Source organism: Musa acuminata, chromosome BXJ1-5 (genome assembly GCF_036884655.1).
Source record: "Musa acuminata AAA Group cultivar baxijiao chromosome BXJ1-5, Cavendish_Baxijiao_AAA, whole genome shotgun sequence".
Lineage (NCBI taxonomy): Eukaryota > Viridiplantae > Streptophyta > Magnoliopsida > Zingiberales > Musaceae > Musa > Musa acuminata.
Window position 1 is genome coordinate 31,380,325 of NC_088331.1, and position 21,137 is coordinate 31,401,461.

At 37.5% G+C, this 21,137-nt stretch overlaps 1 protein-coding gene across 1 annotated transcript; it reads right to left on the minus strand.

Annotated features, from left to right (window-relative positions):
* Positions 1–951: 951 nt before the first annotated feature.
* Positions 952–4,515, minus strand: LOC135675055 (protein NRT1/ PTR FAMILY 4.4-like). The gene is made up of 5 exons (XM_065185314.1): positions 4,273–4,515; positions 3,900–4,117; positions 3,062–3,502; positions 2,231–2,367; positions 952–2,118 (listed from the first exon to the last, which is right to left on the minus strand). The coding sequence occupies exons 1-5, from the start codon at positions 4,397–4,399 to the stop codon at positions 1,281–1,283; spliced, it is 1,761 nt and encodes a 586-aa protein (XP_065041386.1). The 5' UTR covers positions 4,400–4,515; the 3' UTR covers positions 952–1,280.
* Between the last annotated feature and the right edge of the window lie 16,622 nt (positions 4,516–21,137).

The following is a 21,137-nucleotide window of genomic DNA, read 5'->3' on the forward strand; positions in this document are numbered from 1 at the left end:
CATGAAAGGACAGAAGTATTGTACTTCCCACTATCCTCTGTCTCTTAACTTGCTTGTTCCTTAGACCAGCAGCTCTCATCATTATTGTCTCAGACTAGAGCACTTTTTTCTGACTGCAACATTATGTAGCTATTTAAGATAATTGACTGTCTCATATGAGGTATTTAGTCCAGATTATATGGGTGAATGTTTTTGCAGTTCCACTTGTCACGATCTGTTTACAATGGGCTCAAATCTTGCAAATGTAGAAGATAAATATCATTGTTTCCTCATGTCATTGGTAAGTTCATGTGACATGTACTGCATATTGCTTCCCAGTCCAAGCAACAGAGCTTTCAGGTCCTAATTAATAAATAATTCTTCACTTCAGTTGAGGATCTCATATGCACACCAAAGAAAAATTAATATTTTTTGTTCTTTACGTTCAAAAAGATCTGAAATGCGTCCCTAATTCTTGTACCACCTGTGTGATGTCAATAGACTCTACTCTTGGCTGGTCCATGTTTTCATTTCTTGCATCAAATTAGAAGGCCAGACTCTGATATTTTTGTGTGGTACGTAGGATTTAGCTTCTCTATGTCAAGTATGTATGTGATGATCAATCACACACTCTAATTCGGGATTGTGCTCTCGAGTATGTAGTCGTACTGATGGTGTTCTCACTGTTGCATTTTGCAGCATCTACTGTGGATCTTCTAGCTTGCTTTACCTACCTACCATGAAATATCAAGAGATTCAAGTTGTAATCTTAGACTTTTAAGGTGAAGAGGGAAACCAATCCCTATTAGTTAACAATAATTTGACATGGTTTCATTGGACATAAACCAACCAATCGTTCATAGACATAATGATGGATGGGCATGATAGTGACCAGCATTTTGCCTATGAACTTGGAAAGAAAAGCCTTGTCCATTGTCTCCATAGGAACATGTCCCCTCTCTAACAACATAGACATAGTGCTGGTCCATCATTTCGAGCTCCATTTCCATGAACAATAATTTGATCCGAAGACTTGGGTGACAAATGAAAAGAAAGAGCAAGAGAAGACAGAAGAACACTAAAATTTCATATAGTAACGATGTTCGACGATCGTTAGTGCATTCATTGTATGTCCATGATTCGATGTAATTAATACATATATATAAGAAGGGCCAGCGATGGCGCGAAACCTGCATGATAGATCCACGATCTAGATCTCTTTTTTTTTGTTTTTATTTACCCTCTTAGCTTAGTTCAAGTTTAGGACCAAAGAGGAATATTTAATGTGGGATGGTGGTCTTTCACGGTATGTTCTCAGCTCCAACATGTGTCTCAGTTGATGGAGATGGAGTGTTGGAGTACCATTTGGCCCAGAAAAGATAATTGAGGAAGTTGAGGAGGCTGAGAGCTGCCAACAGCCAGTAGAAGAGATCCAACCTGTCCTTGTTGAGGTCATTGTCACCCAGCCATCCGCCATTTGATGAGCTTGATGTGATCTTGTTCACCAATGACACCAGCAGGGAGCTCAAGAAGAAGCCAAAGGAGTAAGAGCAGTAGGTCATGGCTGTCAAGAAGGACTGCATGCCGCCCGATGACTGCTTGTAGAAGAACTCAATGAGACCCACAGCTGTAAACATCTCTGAGAGGCCAAAGATGAGGAACTGGGGAGCAATCCAGAAAATGGACATCAGCTTGCCCGACCCAACAGCCATCTCTCTTCTCTCCTTCTCGATCATGGCGGCTGCCACCATCGAGAAGGTCGCTGTGAAGAGGCCGACGCCGATTCGCTGCAGCGGAGTGATCCCCGAGTCCTCTCCGGTGAGCTTTCGGGCAAGAGGGACGAAGCTGGTTTCGTAGATGGGAACCAGTATGACGAGCACCATGTAGGGGATGGATTGGAGTGATGCAGGTGGGACTCTGAAGGAGTCTGCAAGCCGAGTGTTCATGGAGCTTCCTTGTTCCACTGAGAAGGTCTGCAGCTGAGCGAGGACCGTGTTGAAGATGATGGTGCATGCGAAGATCGGTATCACTGAAAGAATCACCTTCACTTGCTCTACCTCTGCCTTGCTGCAAAGCTTCCATGGGCTCTCTTTCATGTTACAACCATCTTGGGATTTGATGCAAGCTTTGTCCAGAAATCTGAATCATGTAAAGGAAGAAAGGTTGCAAACGTCAAACTCGGAAAAGATCATCTTTTTCTTATGAACTTCTTCTTCCTTGGTCAAATGATTAGATGATAAGCTGGGCCAACCTGAACTTGTGGATGTGACTGAGGTTGCAAACACTTCGAGAAGAAACACCATGGTGTTTGGGCACATTCTTCGTGTGAGGCACTCCAGAACTAGAGAGGCAAACTTGCTTTCTCTTGGCAAATGCAGCTACAAAGACCTGCAGAAGGAACAACTTTTTCTTGACAGTAAGAACTTGCAAAGATCAAAGCTTTCTTGCATAAAATTTCTAGGAAGTCATGATCCATCTGCCTTCTGATATATCTAGTGTATTCTTATGCAGAACAACCCAAGACACCATCGTTCATATCATACATAATTACCTTCATGTCTGCAATCAGTATACGAGCAAACAAAAAAACTTAATAATTTCAAGAATCAACTATGTACTTGATAATCAAGAAGGCAAGATCATAAAGAAAAAGAAATTCTACTACTCTTTTGTGGTAGTCTAACAAAACCTATAGGAGAAAAAAATATATTATATTAGATTAATGTTTAATCAAGAAGACAAGTGGTCTCGCACCAAAAGAATCCTTGGACAGAGGTCCCCAAGAGAAATTTCCGAGCTTCATTCACCACAAGCGTATTCTTAATGAACAGTGGCAATCACAATAAGCATAAAACACAAGCTCCTAGGAAACAATCACAATGAAGAATCTTGATATGATAGCCAGAAAAGAAAAGGTAAATTTGCAATGCCACGCTAATTCTATCGCAAAAGAATTCTTTTGAAGAAGCACTTTTTAGCTATATCTTGATGGCATTTGCAGCAAAGTAGGATGTTGATCGAGCGTAAATACTGATCAACTAAAACTATGTTTCTAGTAATAAATTCATAATCTAAATCTTACTCTTGCAATGGGTGTAAAGATGCTGCCCTGTGAAGGCTTGTTCCTGTAGAAAGGAGCACCGCAAACTAAGCTGATGAGTCCCATGGCCATGGCAGCTGCAGACACACCGAGACCTACGTCCATCCCTGACCGCATTTGGACCCAAACTAGAACAGTGAGTGCAATCAGCTCTCCCACACAGAAGCTGAAGTATGCTGTGTTGAAGTATGTGGACAGCTTCCTGGACTGATCATCTGGATCATCATTTCTGAACTGGTCAGCACCATGAGAGATCATGTTGGGCTTCAGGCAGCCGCTCCCCAAGGCCACCAAGTAGAGAGCAAGGAAGAAGGTAACGGCCTTGAAGCCTTTGGCCTCCATGCAGTGCTCTCCTGACATCATGTTGCATGGTGGTGGCCTCAGTTGCGGAAGATGTGCTTGGACTGAGAGCAGTATGAGACCCTGAACAAAACCAAACCCACAGGAGTAGGTTGTTTATGCAATAAAAACAATATATTAAATATCTTGCATTCTCATATTTCCTTCAATTATTTCATGATATAAATCCATGCAGCTTTCTCTACATTGCCAGATGGAAGAAGATGACTTCCCATTTTCACTTTGTCTCTGTGAATGCTTTATTTAAATAAAAAAGGTTTAAGTAGTCACATTTCATGGCATTATTATTGTTACTATTTTAAATTGATTCATGGACAGAAAAAAGAGAGGAAGTATATGGTTTTCATCGGACAAGGTAGCAGTCATAGAAATTCTTCTCCTTTTTCTGCTCTGGTTCAGCAGACAATGGATTAACTTCTGCAAATGGATTGAGGTACTCTTAGAGAAGAATAGAACTTACTGAGAGCTCAACAAATCCAAATATCAACATGGTCCAGAAGCTCCCTAGATAAGAGTCTGAGAGAAACCCACCAACGAGAGACAAGATAAAAATAGTTCCCACAAAGTTGGTCACTATGTTTGCTGATTCTGACAGCGGGAAGTGCATCTCATTGAAGACATATGTTATAAGGTTGTTGCCAACAGCAGCAATTGCCATTATCTCAAATGCTTGAATGCCTGGAAAAAGAACCAAGACAACAATTAAATTATGTAGATTAGGTCAACCTTAATTGTATATATCCTACATAGAACAGAATAAACAAGCTATCTTGATGATAGCTGTGGAAAACACACCCACACAGAGAGAGAGAGAGAGAGAGAGAGAGAGAGACCTAATACAAAGCAAGCAGCTCTGATGCCTCCATGCTTGTTGGGCTTGCAGGGTTTGCCCCTCCAATCAAGGGAGACTTCAGTAAGCATGCAATCTCCTCTTAGATTCTGTCTTGTCTGAATGTCCATAAACTATTTCTTCGTGAGCACACAAACACACACACACACACCACAAAACACTCTCTCTTTCTACTTCACTTGGGAGAGAGTCCTTCTCAAGCTCACAAACCAATTACACAACAAAAAAGCTGCCACTCTTCTTACAAGAAGACTTTGCTGAATCCAAGGCAAGTTGTTGCGGTTATTTATAACAACACATGGGAGAGAGCAAAGGGTTGGTGTGGTGTGGCTTACTCCTTGATGAGAGAATTTATGGGCTGTGAACAGTCACTGGCAAGTGGGGTCGTATGTTGGAGTTGGATTGTCAGAGTGCTTAGCAAAGTGGGGAGACCAGCAAAAATTGGTCTGCCACAAAACAGTAGTTGGAATTTAACTTGTTAATTAATTAATTTAAATTAAGAAGAGACAAGAGAAAGATTGTGTTAAACATGGTTGTGCAGAAAGTTATTCAGGGGGCAGAAAGTTGTTCTTTCCAACAAAGCCTTTTCATACCAAGTGACTTGCACAAGTCCTTGCATACACATAATGTACAGCTACTTCAAAGCAATTTTTTATGCATCTTGTTTTTCTCTACTAGAAAAAATGACTTTTTTTCATGTAGAAGAAGGAAACGTATTTGTTTAGTTATTACTAACAAGTTATTATCTTGTTTATCTCTACATCATGCATCATTTGTTGTCGACCAAGGTTCTTGTGATTTGCAAGGAACTCAAAATCAATCCATGTTTATGTTGCTGAACTGGTTTTAAATACCAGGATCCATGTGAAAGAAGAAACAAGGCAAATAGATCTATCCCCTGTGAATCCAGTATGCTCTGATTTCTTAATTTTCAGAGTAAAAATTACTGTCACTTGTCTCTAAACAATTCTTTCATCTTTTTTTCTATCTACTGTTACCAATTCCAATTATTCCTTTGTCTAGGAGTGATTAGATCGAGGAAAGATCCAAATAGGACTAGAGATACATTTAACAGAAAAAGAGAGACTAAAGATGAAATTATTGTTTTTAGTATTGCAATTGTATACTAATTGAGTTGAAATTTTGAACACGACAGAGGGGAAAAAGCCAGTAATTAACTTTAAAGACAAATCCAATCGAAAACTATGTAAAAGACTTCTGCATATGTGGAAATGATTATCTATTCGCGAAGCTTTAGAAGAAGAATCTTGATACATTATGAGCAGAATTGTTTCCTCCCTTTCATTCTACATATCCATTATCTAACTAATGAAAAAGGGATAACGCGTAATGAAATTTGTAAGAATAGTTGTATTTGCTAGAATAAATCTTTTGGATTGAAAAGAAATAAATTCAAGATAATATTTTTATAAAATCAATAAATAACTTATCATTGAGTTTAAAATCATAAAGAAACCATTCTAAAGATACTAAATAAAGATAGAAAACTAAAAATAAATGATTCACCATTCAAGAAAATATCTCAGAGATACATTGATGAAATTCACCGCTCTATAATAAATCAAAGAGATATAGAGTTAAGAGAGAACTGAAAGAGTTTCTACAAATACAATCGAACTCTTTCCTAATTCTAAAATACTAAAATAAATATTAGTACATGAAATAACTCTCCATGCATACGGAACTATGAAATTTATTACTTTATAATTGATAACTAACATTTTTAATGCATTCAAGATAAATTGAATTAACTTAACCTTTGAAACAACTTTAACTTTCTACCCATCAAACCATCTATTAATGAAACAATTTTAATTTTCTCTAGAAAAAATACTCATGAGTTGTCTGAGATGTTTGGATTAAAGACTATAAAATAAACATTATAGGTCATAGACAACATCATAGTATCATCAAGATTTATACGATCTTATTATAATAAATTAGGTACTATCGTATCATATTCACATTAATCCAATAGCTATTATAAACTTTGTTTTCACTTAGAATGAAAATCATGGAGCCGAAAATAACATTTAAGTCGTGTATGTTCTGTAGTATCTCAATTTATAAATATTTACTGCAGAATATGCAGTTTCTCCTTTATGTATGTTGATATCTCAATTTATTTATTTCTCAGTTTATACAGTAATAATATTAATCTAAATGCTGATGTCCCCTGCTGATATTTATTTCTTTCATGTCGCAAAAGGAACAGCAAATCTATGTGCAAATCTAGGTTGCTTCTGATGGATGAAGAAATGAAACTACTGCACTCTGAAACATTTGGCTCTTGCTGTTCTTGTTGCTCCTGCTGACCAAGCACACCAGCATTCACTAAAGAATGGGGGCAGAATACTAGACATGCCATCAACGCCACTCCCACCATGGGTTTCTTTACCACCATCCCTTCGTTGCCACTGCCGTCTTCTGTTTGCCACCCACTGTTGAGTGCCCCTGTTTTACCAGTTACCACTGTCATGCTACTACCATTGCTTTCTCTACTGGTGCTTCACCATGTGCATCATCAACTGTTGTTGGTAAACAACACACAATTACAAGAGGAAGGCGACAACCTAACGTTAGAGCTTAACCCACAGGAAATGATCCAAGTGAGGGAAGCATGTCAAAACTGTTGGTATGAAAATTTTCTGGGTGAACATTCACCTCCGGAGTATTTGCAGAAAATTCTATCAGAAGGATCCTTCTGCTTCTAAGTTTACCATCAAAGAGGAAATGGCGAGGAATCATGGCATATTCAAAAGTTACACTTTCAAAAAGTTATATTGAGATTCTTATAATTATTTTTAGAAATTTGATATTTACCTTTTCAAAAGTTATATTGAGATTTTTATACTTACGAAGGTGAAATATTTAATTTCATTATTTTAAATTTTTAACCCTATAAAATTATCTTTTTAATCCTATATAGGAATATCAATATTTCATTTTCATAAGTACAGAATCCTAATATAATTTTTAAAAATATAAAAATTAAAATATTAAAAAAGACTAATTATAAAGGGGTAATATATGATTAACCATCCATATCATATAGGTCTCAATCGTGCCTTCTTATAGAATAAAATCTCTAACTTGTTTTTACTAGAAAATTAAATTAAATTTATGAATTACATATTTTCTTACAATCATCTTAATCACATATGCACATTAAATATAGAATCCATTGAAAAATATCATGGAAACCTTTTCAAAATTGCAATCGATGTAATTGTGCTAATAAAATTCGATTGAGTGATGAAAACGTTGGATGTAAGTTTATATATTCTATTTATAATGTGGTTATAAGATGTTGTCTTTTTTTCTCAATCATTTGATGAATAATATTTATCTAACAAATATAAGATTAGGAGCCATTAGGGCTCGTCATGCTTATTGGATACGAGGGATGTTTACTGATAGTTGATCAAAGACACAGTGGGGTTGTTTGTTCACTTCTTGGATTCTCAAATCTAATGATGCTTTTTGTTTTTTTTTGGCTTAATCATTCACCTCTAATAGTCATGCGATTGATTAGCTTTAAGCCCAAGGATTAGAGAAGAAGGTTATGATAGTGGTGCTTTTTCTTCCCCGCATGTATGTCAACAATCATCATTCCTATAGGTACACAAGTCAACGGTGAATTGACTTTTGGCTGATATCATTCTGGTTTCAGAGTTTCAGGGGGCGCCACCAATCCGCACCCCCCACAGAAGGCTATCTCACTATGAATGGCCAGAAGCCATTTGGATTGATTCATTCATCATCATGCCTTTTCTGCAGACGCAATCAGAGAGATGGGGTTTTAGAGGATTTGGGTCAAAAGGTACCTGAGACTTTGTGCACGTTATGCGCATGCAGATGCACCAAAGTGCAAGTCTCAAGATTGACTTGATCTCTTCAGCTGAAGCTTGCAGATCTCTGATGACTCAGCTTTGTGGTAGCAAGACATGCTCATATCCTCATTTTTAGATCTGCAGATAGAAGATGTTAACACTTCAGAAAAAAGAAAAACAAGTTCAGGAATCTACTTCAGAATCTAAATCAACAATAATAATCCATGTTCTAGACAAAAGCTGGTGGTTCAGGAATCTACTTCAGAATCTAAATCAACAACAATAATAATCCACTTCCAGCCAATTCTGGTCTAATAGCATCTTCCTTGCTGCCATGGTTTGCCTTCATCTTTCCTTGCACAGTGTTGCATCAGATGTTAAAGAGTATAACAATGATAACTAAAATTTTCAACATTGACCCTAACGTTTACAATCAAGTGATACCTTTTAAGTTAATATAAACATTGAATCTGTATTCCTCTTTTACTTGTATCATCCATCTTCCTGGTTGTAAACACTCACCTGAACTTATTGCGCAGTAAATGGACAAAAAGATATCCATAAAAAGAACATGCATGAGAACTTGGACTCCTGTGTATGTCCCATGAAATGAAATGAGTGACTCTTATTAGTGTGCCAGCCAAGGAGCATGTCCAAAATCTAACTCGAGCTTTCATCATCACACTTTGGAACAGCCGAAAACAGTCACGTGTTATATTGAAACCTGTGGACTGATCATCAGAATTATTAGGCAGCTTGGATGTTGACAAGATCTTAGGTTTATGCCTGATAAAATTAGGTGCAATAATAGCTCCCAAATAGGCTTCGGAAAAAGGGAAGCTATGGAAACACTCGAAGAACCACACTGAGGTATGTCTTAAAATGTAAAAGAAAGCAATAAGCTGACAAGGGTTGTGGAGCTCAAACATGTAAAGCCTATCTATCATGCTGCTTCTTTTGACTAATCTTACTCAAGTGTTGCTGCTTTTATGCAGCAACGAGTGCCTGCCTGTATGCTTTCCTTTAATAATAATTTCACTCCGAGAGAAATATCAAGCACGATTCACAGATTTAAAAGAAAGCATTATTTTTATATGAAAAGTCGGTCGACAGTGTGAGGTGTTCATGTTCGTTCGTTCGTTCTATCAGCAACCGAGTGCCTGCCTCTATGCTTCTTCCTTCTCTTCATGTTCCTTCTATCAGGCTTTGACATAATCTCTCTCCAATTTCATTCATTTTTCGCTTTGTTGTGTGTGCATTATATTAAACGGAAAAAATGCAACGCATTCAGAAGGCAAGAGAACCATTTTTCTTTTCTGCTGCTTCCCTATGTTTGCTTACGCTCTATAAATTACTTGTACATTGACCTTTTTCGAGAATCTTAAGCTGCATTGCTTGATAACCGAGGCAAACTTAAAAGAAGTTACATACCAAACAGTTCGACTTTGATCCAGCAGCACAATGGGAGATATTGCTCTGTAGCAGATCATATTCCACCACCTACCTCAACATACTTCATCAGCTGAAAGTTTCAGGGATTACACCTCCACTAAGTTCATGCATCGAAGGTAGTGGTGTCGGCTAAAGCAACCACTCCTTGAAACCACATTCGCAGCCCCCACTGACCACCACAAGGAACAAATCAGAACCTGCATTTCCTTTGGAGCAAGATTTCAACCACGGTAAGGACATATTTCAGCGAAGAGTCGATCATGGATGACTATTTGTCGATACGAAAAGATTGCAACGAGTCGATCTTCCACTTTCACCTTAACAAAATTTTCTTTTTCTTTTTCTTTTCTTTAACAAGGGTTACAATGACAAAACAACTCAAAACATGAGTGAATGATTGTTTTGTACTACAATCCTTTGCTTCATGAACTACGATCCTATTTATAGGATCTAATGACAACCACCCTATAACTACTAGATTGAGGTAGTTATTGAAACCATTCTATAACTACTATATCATGATTGAGGTGGTTATTAAAATCATCATGTAATCACTAGATCATGATAACTATCTAGATAATTATGAATCAAATCTCAACACTCCCCTTTGATTCATAGTTGCATATACCAATTTGTGACATAAAATAAACATGCTTTCGAACCGGAAGTGATTTGGTGAGGATATCCGTAACTTGTTCATCCGTTCCATAATACTTCATTGTTATGACTCTACTTGCCTGAAGTACTCTTTCGATCATCTAAAGCTCTTGTACAATTACTATTAGTGAAACCAAATAATTTACATTTAAATTTTATTTTGAAAACTCATTTTAACCCAATCGCTTTCTTTTCTTTCGGTAGATCCATTAGCTCCCAAGTTTCATTCTTCTCAATTGACTTGATTTCCTTCTTCATTGTTTTTCTCTATTTCTCTTTTTTAACTGCTTCCTCAAAAGTTGTTGGAACTAAAATAAACAAAGCAAATGTTGAGTTATAAATTTATATCAGTGATCTGAAATTTTTTGGAGGGGTTTCATTTGAGGAATCAGAATTTAAACTGCTATTGGGTGAGGTTGACGATGAACTTGTTGGAGTAGGATCTGTCACTTGATTCTGCGGAGTGTCTAGTTCTACTGGAATTTGTATTTGTGTTCCACCTTTATTGGTCTCCCAATTCCAACTTGCCCTTTCATCAAACATAACATTTCTGTTAATAATAACTTTGCCACTAACAGGGTTATATAATCGATATGCTTTCGATTGTAAAGAATAACCAATTAAAATATATTTTTCAGATTTTCATCAAGCTTGTGATGATTTTGTGAATTCACCAAAGCATAAGCAATACAACAAAAAATTCTTGGATGTCTAACACTTAGTTTTATACCATACCAAACCTCAAAAGGAGTTCGATTCATAATAGCCTTTGTTGGTGAAATATTCAACAAATAAACTACTGTTGCAACTACTTCTGTCCAAAACTGATTTGGAAGATGTTTTCCTTTAAGCAAACTTCTTGCCATTTCAACAACAATTCGATTCTTACGTTCCGCTACACCATTTTGCACTGGTGTATATAGTGTTGTCAATTCTTTGTGAATACCATTTTCTTCACAAAAAGAATTAAACTCATTAGAGAAAAATTCACCACCTCTATCTGTCCGAAGTGTCTTTATATATCTACCATTTTGTCTTTCTACAAGTGCCTTAAACTTTTAAAAATTATCAAATGTTTCAGATTTCAATTTCAAAAAATATACCCAACTCATGCGACTATAATCATCCGTAAACAATAGAAAATATTGACTTCCACCAAATGATTTTGTATTCATATGTCCACATAAGTCATCATGAATTAATTCAAGACAATTAGATGCACTCCATGCGTTTCCAATAGGAAATAATTTTTTACTTTGTTTGCCAATAAATACATCCTTCACATACATCAAGTGTATTAATCTTGGGCAATCCGAAAACTATTCCTTTTTGACTTAACAACCTTAAACCTTAATGTTAAGGTGTCCATATCTTAAATGCCATAAACTAGACTCATTTTTTTGAGTTGTGATAAGCGCATGCCTTTCAATATTTGACACATCAAGTGGAAACATCTTGTTTTGTGTCATGTAAACATTTACTATAATCAAACCAGATTTTTTTTATCTCTAATAGTGCATGAACCATTATCAAATATTACTAAATATCCATCATCTACTGATTGTCCAACACTCAATAAGTTATGTGATAAAGTAGGAAAAAAGAAAATATTATCAAGATATTTTACCTTCCATTGATTTGTCTTCACCTCAATTGTTCCTTTCCCTTCCACTTGGATTTGCTTATTATCTCCAAGTCTAACATTCAACTTGTGAGTTTCATCAATATCTCTAAATATTGATTTTATGCCTGACATATAATTAGAACATCCACTATCCAAAAACCAAATATCATTTGAGATATTATGAACTTGTGAATGAGTCATAAATAACTTACTATTTTCTTCATTTTTCTCCACATAGCTTACTTGCTTTTCTCTTTTCCAGCAATCTGCCTTCATGTGACCAAACTTTTTATAGTAATGACATTGAATTCCACTCTTATAATTTTTTTGATCATAATTTAATTGCCCTTGTTCATCATGTCCATCAAAGTGTCCTCTTCCTCTTCCATTTTCTCTACCACGAAATCCTTCTCTGTCACGTCCTCTTCCTGCTGATTTTTCGTCTTCTTTTAAAGTAGAAGACTCCCCCTTAACCTTAAACCTTAATGTTTGCCAATAAATAATTTTTTACTTTGTTTGCCAATAAATACATCCTTCACATACATCAAGTGTATTAATCTTGGGCAATTCGAAAACTATTCCTTTTTGACTTAACAACCTTAAACCTTAATGTTAAGGTGTCCATATCTTAAATGCCATAAACTAGACTCATTTTTTTGAGTTATGATAAGCGCATGCCTTTCAATATTTGACACATCAAGTGGAAACATCTTGTTTTGTGTCATGTAAACATTTACTATAATCAAACCAGATTTTTTTTATCTCTAATAGTGCATGAACCATTATCAAATATTACTAAATATTCATCATCTACTGATTGTCCAACACTCAATAAGTTATGTGATAAAGTAGGAACAAAGAAAATATTATCAAGATATTTTACCTTCCATTGATTTGTCTTCACCTCAATTGTTCCTTTCCCTTCCACTTGGATTTGCTTATTATCTCCAAGTCTAACATTCAACTTGTGAGTTTCATCAATATCTCTAAATATTGATTTTATGCCTGACATATGATTAGAACATCCACTATCCAGAAACCAAATATCATTTGAGATATTATGAACTTGTGAATGAGTCATAAATAACTTACTATTTTCTTCATTTTTCTCCGCATAGCTTACTTGCTTTTCTCTTTTCCAGTAATCTGCCTTCATGTGACCAAACTTTTTATAGTAATGACATTGAATTCCACTCTTATAATTTTTTTGATCATAATTTGATTGCCCTTGTTCATCATGTCCATCAAAGTGTCCTCTTCCTCTTCCATTTTCTCTACCACGAAATCCTTCTCTGTCACGTCCTCTTCCTGCTGATTTTTCGTCTTCTTTTGAAGTAGAAGACTCCCCCTTAACCTTAAACCTTAATGTTTGCCAATAAATAATTTTTTACTTTGTTTGCCAATAAATGCATCCTTCACATACATCAAGTGTATTAATCTTGGGCAATCCGAAAACTATTCCTTTTTGACTTAACAACCTTAAACCTTAATGTTAAGGTGTCCATATCTTAAATGCCAAAACTAGACTCATTTTTTTGAGTTGTGATAAGCGCATGCCTTTCAATATTTGACACATCAAGTGGAAACATCTTGTTTTGTGTCATGTAAACATTTACTATAATCAAACCAGATTTTTTTTATCTCTAATAGTGCATGAACCATTATCAAATATTACTAAATATCCATCATCTACTGATTGTCTAACACTCAATAAGTTATGTGATAAAGTAGGAACAAAGAAAATATTATCAAGGTATTTTACCTTCCATTGATTTGTCTTCACCTCAATTGTTCCTTTCCCTTCCACTTGGATTTGCTTATTATCTCCAAGTCTAACATTCAACTTGTGAGTTTCATCAATATCTCTAAATATTGATTTTATGCCTGACATATGATTAGAACATCCACTATCCAGAAACCAAATATCATTTGAGATATTATGAACTTGTGAATGAGTCATAAATAACTTACTATTTTCTTCATTTTTCTCCACATAGCTTACTTGCTTTTCTCTTTTCCAGCAATCTGCCTTCATGTGACCAAACTTTTTATAGTAGTGACATTGAATTCCACTCTTATAATTTTTTTGATCATAATTTGATTGCCCTTATTCATCATGTCCATCAAAATGTCCTCTTCCTCTTCCATTTTCTCTACCACGAAATCCTTCTCTGTCACGTCCTCTTCCTGCTGATTTTTCGTCTTCTTTTGAAGTAGAAGACTCCCCCATTACCTTAAACCTTAATGTTTGCCAATAAATAATTTTTTACTTTGTTTGCCAATAAATACATCCTTCAAGTGTATTAATCTTGGGCAATCCGAAAACTATTCCTTTTTGACTTAACAACCTTAAACCTTAATGTTAAGGTGTCCATATCTTAAATGTCATAAACTAGACTCATTTTTTTGAGTTGTGATAAGCGCATGCCTTTCAATATTTGACACATCAAGTGGAAACATCTTGTTTTGTGTCATGTAAACATTTACTATAATCAAACCAGATTTTTTTTATCTCTAATAGTGCATGAACCATTATCAAATATTACTAAATATCCATCATCTACTGATTGTCCAACACTCAATAAGTTATGTGATAAAGTAGGAACAAAGAAAATATTATCTAGGTATTTTACCTTCCATTGATTTGTCTTCACCTCAATTGTTCCTTTCCCTTCCACTTGGATTTGCTTATTATCTCCAAGTCTAACATTCAACTTGTGAGTTTCATCAATATCTCTAAATATTGATTTTATGCCTAACATATGATTAGAACATCCACTATCCAGAAACCAAATATCATTTGAGATATTATGAACTTGTGAATGAGTCATAAATAACTTACTATTTTCTTCATTTTTCTCCACATAGCTTACTTGCTTTTCTCTTTTCCAGCAATCTGCCTTCATGTGACCAAACTTTTTATAGTAGTGACATTGAATTCCACTCTTATAATTTTTTTGATCATAATTTAATTGCCCTTATTCATCATGTCCATCAAAGTGTCCTCTTCCTCTTCCATTTTCTCTACCACAAAATCCTTCTCTATCATGTCCTCTTCCTGCTGATTTTTCGTCTTCTTTTGAAGTAGAAGACTCCCCCTTAACCTGAAATGCTTTTTCTTCACTTTTTTCAAGTGACCTGTTCAACCTTACTTTATGTGCTTGTAAGGAACCCATTAGTTCATCAAATGAATAAGTAGATAAATCTTTTGATTCCTCAATTGCGGCAACAACATGATCAAATTTTGGAGTTAAACTTCGCAAAACTTTTGCAACAATTATATGATCAAGAAGATGTTCATCATAAGATTTCATTTGACTAACAATTTCAGTCACTCGAGAAAGAAAATCTTATACTGATTCATTTCTTTTCATGAACAAAATTTCAAACACACGACGGAGGGTTTGAAGTTTTACCGTAATCACCCTTGATGAGCCTTGAAATTCATTTTGAAGTATCAACCAAGCTTGCTTTGAGGTTTTCGCTGCTGCAATTCTTGAGAAGATCGTCTCATGTATAGCTTGTTGAATGAAGAACAATGCCTTTGAGTCCTTCTTTCTATTCTCCCTCAACCTGATTTCGTCATCTGGATCCGTATATCCATTCTCTATTAAGTCCCAAAAATCTTGAGACTTGAATAGAGTTTCATCTTGATACTCCAAAATGTATAGCTTTTGCCCGAGAAGATGGGGATAAGGGGTTGAGACATGGAATTATCGTTAAAAGCCATAATGCCCAGTTCAAATTGAAACTTGGCTCTGATACCATAAATGTTGGGGATGGAGGAGCAAGGAAAAAACAGAATACTACGATACGAGTAAAAAGAATCATTTCGACTTAAGAAGACTGTTGTAGTATTTAAAAATAGAAGGATTGATAAAAACACTTACAAGATACCAAATGCATACACTCTCTATATCCCTTGCTTCATGAACTACGGTCCTATTTATAGGACCTAGTGATAACCACCCTATAACTACTAGATTGAGGTAGTTATTGAAACCACCCTATAACTACTAGATCATGATTGAGGTGGTTATTGAAATCATCATGTAACCACTAGATCATGATAACTATCTAGATAATTATGAATCAAATCTTGTCCCTTTCCTATTTATACAAGTTAGGAGGGAGGATTTCCCTCAACGATTTAGAGGATTTCCCTTAACAAAGTAGAGAGATATCCTCATATAGTTGAGAAAATCTTATCTGCTATCATGCCCTCATGCGAGATAGTGCTCTTATCAAGGACGCCAATCTTGGACCGATGTAATATAAAAGGGTGGCGAGCGAAAGGCTTTGTAAGTGAGTCGACTAACTAATCAGCCGAATGAACATGAGAAACTCGTAGTTGATGACGGACAACTTGATCTCACACAAAATAGAAGTCGTTAGCAATATGTTTCATGCGGGAGTGAAACACCGGATTAGCGCACAGATAGGTAGCTCCGACATTATCATAATATATTGTAGGAGTAGAGTTGATGTTGAGTTCTTTGAGCAGATTTGTGACCCAATTGAGTTCTATAGTGATAATGGCGATAGCACGGTATTCAGCTTTAGTTGTAGACCGTGGTGACTATCTTTTGCTTCTTAAAACTCCAACTGATTGGATTAGCGTCAAGGAAGACAATATACCCCAATGTGGATGTTCGATCATCAAAGTTGCCTGCCCAATTAGCATCGGTAAAGGCATGAAGCTGAAGTGGAGAGTATTTACGAAGAAAGACACCATGATTAAGAGTCTCCTTAAGATATTGTAGGACTCGTTTGACCGCAGACCAATACATAGTAGATGGCCTATGCATAAACTGTGATAATTTGTTAACTGCAAATGAGATGTCGGGACGGGTGAGAGCTAAGTACTGTAGGGAACCAATGACTTGTCGGTATTGAGTGGGATCCGTAGTAGGACTTCCATCAGATAATTTGAGAGAGCCACTAGCAGATAGATGAGTTGTAATCATATTTGCGTCTTGTATATTTGTTTTGGATAATAAATCTTGAATATACGTTCTTTGTGACAAAAAGAGACCAGAAGATGTGAATGTAGCCTCTACACCCACAAAAAGTAGTTCATGGGTCCTAGATCTTTGAGTGAGAATCGATCTGTCCACTATTTGATGAATGCTTGGATTTCTACATGGTTGTTGCCTGTGGCAATGATGTCATCCACATAGACTAGAATATATATTGTGTCACTATGGTGTTGTATCATTGATGCTATGATACCATCTGTCATAGACTTAGATGATTTTGCCTAAGTTGTGCGACATCTATATGTGTCTGTCTGTGAAGGTCAGCCTCCCCGAAACCTCCCATGATCCCTTAGGACCTACAAAAGAGAAAACGGGTTAGAGAAAGTGCTTCACTCGGGATCCATAAGTAAACATTTTAGGAAACACTTCATAAACAATGCAAATTATAAACAAACTTTACAAGCTCTGAATAGTTATACAATAAAGGATCAAAATGATCCACTACATATCGAATATCTCTCATAAATGTCCATATGACATAACCTTTATTTACAAGCCTAAGAAGGCCACCAAACCCAACTAAAATGGGGTTGTTAAGCCTTCGACCATTCCTCTACATGCTGTGCAATGCATGAATAAACAAAAAGACATGTACATACATAAGTATTACATTAAACATCCTGTTTAGGACTTTGTCCGTGACATTCTCCCCCACTTATTCCTTCGACATTCTCGTCGAAGCCTTTGCCGACACTGCAACTCCTCGCCTTTACTGAGTCTTCAATCTTCTGCTCTAGTTGCAATATGCCTTTTGGCTCCCAGCTGCTCTCCGTTGCTATTTTTGAGTAGTCGAACCTTTGATCCGCCATGCTGTTTCAACTCGCTAATGACTCTGACTCTAGTGTAGAGTTGGCTAAGTTATGTTGATCCCTATTGGTTCTTGTGGATCCTCCAGATGAAAGAAAAGACTATCCTTACTATGCGCAAGTCTCTTAAATGCCTCATGCTGCTTGAACTGGGTAGATGCTTGTTGGAGTTTTAACGAGCATCGCTTCGTAAACTTTTGAAGTTTTGGGTCCTTCCTCTATAAAATTTGCCCATCGACTCTTCTTTTACTTAATTGTCACTTCCAAGTAGATTCGTATCACTTCCACTTTCGATTAGTATTCAATTGGGAAACGAAGCGGATAATCTATTCTCAATAGCACTGATCACCATTGGTAAGGATTTGACAACTATTATCTTCTAATATCTTCGAAGGGTCTTTGAACATGTGCAGAGCTCCTCTGTCGGATAAATAAGAGAATTGGGGTACTTGGTTTCACCCATTCTCTTAAGAGTTGAGAAGACAATGATTACTTGACTTCGCCCACCTCCTCAAGGGTTATACTCCATGCATCGAGCTGGTTACTGACCTTCGCCTACTCTTTGCTCATACTTCTAAAGTACTCGAAATGTTTGCACTCCTTGCATTGAGTTAGCTACTATGATTCACCTTCTCAATGCCATCGAACTTCTGGAATACAAGAAATTTTTACCCCAACTTGGAGTAAGTCTCTAATTGTTTTGGTCACATCTAGGATTGTACTGTCTTCTCCATCAACCCGGTCGCCTACTCCACAAAGTAGTAAAGGTACAACACAATATACTACCTGCTTCGTTCCTTAGTCGTGCACTCTTGTATGACCCGAAGTCCTTCACTTTCGGTTATCTTGATGAGAAGCTCATTGAGACCGATCTTACGAAGTTCTTTAGCCTCTGCCCTTTAACCTTATCTCAGTACTTAGAGTTTGACTCTACATGCTTCAACTCTTCAGCCCATTTCACGACCAAGCACTCTCCCTTTATGAGAGCAAGGGATCAATGACTTTCACGGAAGTCCCGCCTCTACGGTACCATGGCGCTGCCATGCCCATGGCCCTACTGTCCGTCACTTTGCATCTACATCTCTTTTCTTCATGATCAATAGATATGTCTCCGTGGCACTCCTCCGAGTCCACCTCCATTCTAACTGATGCTTGATTTTAGGTGGCTAAGTCCCTTTGGACTCATCGTCACTTCCTTGCCCCTTTTAACCCCTTGCTTCAACTCCTCTGTGTTCTCCAAGCAGCCACTTTGGTCGATGGAGAGACAGGCTGTAACTCCCATACATGGCCTCTACCATCATGTTGTAGGGTTTGCACCGATTCTGTTCTCCTTAGCTTCTTTGGTAGCAACGTTTGCTTACTTAATCTTGTCCTCTGACTTGCCGGACTCTCTTAAGCGAATATACGCTCTAGAGCAGTCCAACTCTCCAACTGCTTCGATCATACCTCTGCATGATCAAGTCCCTCCCATGGGACTCACTAGTACTTGCATTCGAATTTTTTCCTTGGTGGTACATAGCCCCCATATGTTGATGACCAAAGCTTTCATCCGATGCAAAATTCAATACACGCACGGAAGACCTGCCGATGTGGTACCATGACCTTCACTCCTTGAATCCATAGCCCTTCTTGTCATCATATTGTTCACCGAAGTGGAGCTCCTAGTAGCTCTTGATCATACCTCTATATGATATAGTCTCTCACGGGACTATGTTGTATGTATCATATTGCCACAAACTGTTCCACCACGATCCGCTGCACTATATCGCCTCTTGGTGAAATCTCTATTGCATTCTGATCCTTGTGGGATGAACTTAAATTGTGATCCCTCCATGTGTGGCCTTTGCCAATACATTGCAAGGTCTCTTCCACCTTTGATTTTATTCACTCCTTTGGCAATCGACCTTCATCCCCCTACTCTTGGGTCACACTTCGATGAAGCACCGCTCTAGGATAGTCCATTACCTAGTAGCTCTCGAAGTCCACCGACTTCGCTGCAATTAGTGCACCATTATGTGGATCCTAGGCCTCTGCCCATACCAGCACAATCTTGGCTACGCACTACTTCCTTCATGGCAACTTGAATGGCAACACTGTGGCATATTCTTCTATAATCATCACTCACTCACTCACTCTCTCTCTCTCTCTCTGGACTCATTAATTGATAGTAGATAAGATTTCCTAACTATATGAGTGAATCTCTCACTCTGATAAGATTTTCCTATATGAGTAAATCTCTCACTCTGATAATCGTCACTCACTATATGAGTAAATCTCTCATCCTGATAAGATTTTCCTAACTATATGAGGAAATCTCTCTACTATGATGAGGGAAATTCTCTCTCTTAATTTATATAAATATGGGGAGAATAGCTTCAATGTAAAATAACTTCTTTAATAATTCTTCTTGTCTTCTATTTTTTCCAAAATGGTATCAGAGCAAGGAGACGAGCTAGGCTCCACGGCCATCAAAGCCTGCCATTACCACATCCCTTGTCTTTGTAGAGCAAAGAAGGGGGGAAGTCTTTCCCGACAGACTTGCTTCCCTATCGGACTCCCCTCTCCGTCCGTTATACGGTCGTCCACTATATGACGCATGACGCCTTCGTTACTACCCCAGCCACTACCGTGACCACACCCGACGTCACCATTAGGTGCGACCACAACAATGAGGGCCTGTTTTGGTACGGCCGGTTGCTCGCCCTCGGCAATGGATCCCTCTCCAACCCTTGCCCACTCCTTCCTTCTTCTCCTCCATGCGGCCTTCTTCTTCACCGGCACCACCTACACCGACTCTAGGCTCGGGTTGTCTGCTGTTGTAGCATCATCTTTATCAGGCTGTGATCTGCATCAATCGTAGCCCACTGTCTCTCTATCAACTGTCGATCCTTAGCCCCTGCTAAGAGCTAATCGCTACAGATTTATCTACTAAATCGCTACAAATTTCTCCACTAAATCACTACAAATTCCTCTTGTTGCAGCTTCCTCCTATACTGTAGCATCACTACAGCATCACTACAACTTTCTCCTCTGTTGTAGCATCGTTGCAGTTACCTCCTATGCTACAGCATTGCTGCAGCTACCTCCTCTGCTGCAGCATTACTACAGCTTTCTCCTATGCTACAGTTTTCTCCTCTATTGTAGCATCGTTGTAGCTTTCTCTTATGCTCTCTCCTCTACTGTAGCTACCTCCTCTGCTGCACCTCTGCTACAGCTACCTCCTCTATTGCAGCTTCCTCCTTTGTTGTAGCATCACTACAGCTTTCTCCTTTGCTATAGCTTTCGTAGCAATTATAGCTTTCATAGCAGCCGCAGCCGTAGTTGCCGTCGTCGCACCCGCAGTAGCGATCTACTCTTGCCCTACTCATGAAGCCTCTCGCTCGTAAACTGTTTATTTTGCATCGATCCAATATTAG